At 43.4% G+C, this 2,695-nt stretch overlaps 1 protein-coding gene across 1 annotated transcript; it reads left to right on the top strand.

The window, feature by feature from the left end:
- Positions 1-926: 926 nt before the first annotated feature.
- Positions 927-2,027, top strand: LOC120431400 (uncharacterized). The gene has a single exon (XM_039596526.1). It carries the CDS (start codon positions 927-929, stop codon positions 2,025-2,027), a length of 1,101 nt encoding a protein of 366 aa, XP_039452460.1.
- The last annotated feature ends 668 nt before the right edge of the window (positions 2,028-2,695 follow it).

Raw genomic sequence — 2,695 nt, 5'->3', positions numbered from 1 at the left:
GAAAAATAAAACATAAAATAACTGTGTATCTGAATTAAACCATTTTAAGGTCTCCAATTGCAATTATAAAATCAAAACTCACATTGAAGCAATAATTGAAATTAATATCAATTTATCGAAATGCTTTTAAATTTGGGAGGGGCGCCAAATTGATGCTTCGCCAAGGGCGCCGTGGACCCAAGGTACGGCTCTGGTTGTAGTAAAAGTTATGTTTTTTATAATTGATGAGGTTCGACTGTTGTTATTATTTCAGATGTGTACATGAGCTTGTAGCCCAGAATGGGCCATACTTGAGGAAACTTAACAGAGCTATGACAAGATTCAAAAAATCAATACTGGGTATTGAAATAAAGCAGACGTTCCACACCATCAAAATACTCAAATCTACAGTTCAACAATTACGCAACCGCATCGAAGAAGTCACCACCCACAACGACATGTCGCAATACATCACCACACAGGACACCTCGTTCACAACCACCTTAAACACCTGCAATAGAACCACATCGAAGAAACTAAGAACCATCCTCAACAACCAGCACAATCCACGTAGCATACAGCAAAACCAAAAAGCCATATTCAACGCAACAACAGCCCAGATACCCGAAGAAACACTGACCATCCTCAGCATGGGACCCAAATTTGCAATACCACCAGCAAAAGTTCAACAGATTCCAGTATACCACCTTCTAGCTGACGTGGAAGGCATAATACAAACCCATCCGGACAAAATGATACAGGACAGGACGAGATGTGAAAACACAAATGTAATTCAAAACTACATTCATGGTTTCTCACACCAAGCAGATTCTCACGAACCCCTCGTGCGATTCTGCACCACGGCCTACAACAACACGCGAACGTTCCTGAAATCACACTCCGAATTGTGTGTACTAAGTTCGGACAAAGGCAACAGAACTGTGATTATGTACACCGAAGATTACGAAAGGAAGATGCTCGAGCTGGTAAGTGATGACAACACATACACATGTGTGAAAAGGGATCCAACCAACGGCATACAAACCAAGAACAACAACTTCGTCAAGAAACTTAAGGATCAAAAGTTCATTGATGAAAAAACAAAGCGCAGTCTAACCATCTACAATGCAGTCTGCCCCCGCATTTATGGACAACCAAAAGCCCATAAAAGTAATCTCCCGTTGAGACCCGTCATCCCCAACACGACAGCACCTACATACAAACTGTCCAAGTACATTGCCAACATCCTACAGTTGTCAATGGAAAGCAAGTACAACATCACTAGTTCTTTTGCCTTCTGCCAAGAGATCAACCAGATCACTCTCCCACACAACTACATCATCATCTCGCTTGATGTGGTTTCCCTCTTTACTAACGCACCAAGAGAGCTCGTCACCTACAGCATAATTTATGAATGGGAAACTATCAGGAACAACACAGACATCGACCTTGATCTCTTTCTGGAGATGGTCGAATTCTGCATGAAAGAGAGCTACTTCAGGTACAAGGGTAAATTCTACTATCAAATCTATGGTACGGCCATGGGGAGCCCTCTGTCACCCATCCTCGCGGACATCTCGCTGGAGACAGTTATTGGCAAAGCTGTTGAAGCGCTACCGTTCGATGTACCAATTGTACGCAAATATGTGGACGATCTGTTTATTGCTGTTCCAGCAGACAAGATCGATGTTGTACTAGAAGAGTTCAACAAACATGAAGCCCGCTTACAGTTCACTCTTGAGTGTGAACAGGACAACAAACTACCGTTCTTGGACATGCAGGTGATCCGGAATGCTGACCAGACTCTGAGCACTGATTGGTACGCCAAACCCATCGCCTCAGGTAGAATGCTGAACTACAACTCGTTTCACCAGATGAAACACAAAGTCAACGTTGCGAACATCTTTATCCACAGAGTGACCACTCTGTCCACACACAGCAGCTGGAACGACCAAAAACAGATCATCTACACACAGTGTCACACACCTACACAACAACGGATACCCGAGGACGTTGATCAGTCGTCTAATCCAACAGCACCAGAGTAAAACCCTCCCGAATGCCAGCGAGCAACCCAACGTAGCGACTCTTGTCGCTAACACCAACCAGGATCCCACCCAACCACCCACCCTCAGTCAGCCACAGCCTGCAGCAGATGCCTTCTATCGATCCATCCCTTACGTCCCAAAACTGACTGAACGACTCCAAAAGGTGTTCCGCAGTGACTACAACCAGATCCGCATTGCCTCTAGACAAACCAACACTGTAAACAACCTACACACCAAAGTGAAAGACCCCAAAAACCACCATGAAAACAGCAATGTTATTTACAAAATTCCTTGCAATAGCTGTAACAAATGTTACATTGGAATGACAAAGAACAAACTTAGTACAAGACTTTCAGGCCACAGATCAGATGTAAACAAATTGGAAAAAAAATGTTACAGATCACACAAACACTGAGACAGATATGGATAGCATCAGAGACAAAACTGCTTTGCTTGAACATTGCGTAAACACAGGCCACCGTTTTCAAATTGATAACACAAAAATTGTAGACACTACCTTCATGTCACACACACTGCCATTTTTAGAAATGTGCCACATCTTCAACACTCAACACACAGTAAACCACAGAGTGGATGTCGATGGATTGAACACAGCTTACGCTTCTGTGTTACACTCTATTAGACCCCAACCCACTGACACACATCAC

This window comes from Culex pipiens, unplaced genomic scaffold, assembly GCF_016801865.2.
Source record: "Culex pipiens pallens isolate TS unplaced genomic scaffold, TS_CPP_V2 Cpp_Un0003, whole genome shotgun sequence".
Classification (NCBI taxonomy): domain Eukaryota; kingdom Metazoa; phylum Arthropoda; class Insecta; order Diptera; family Culicidae; genus Culex; species Culex pipiens.
This window is presented reverse-complemented; position numbering and strand designations above follow the sequence as displayed.

Excerpts from the sequence above, each read along its gene's own strand:
- LOC120431400 (XM_039596526.1), top strand. The coding sequence starts at position 927 with ATGTACACCGAAGATTACGAAAGGAAGATGCTCGAGCTGGTAAGTGAT.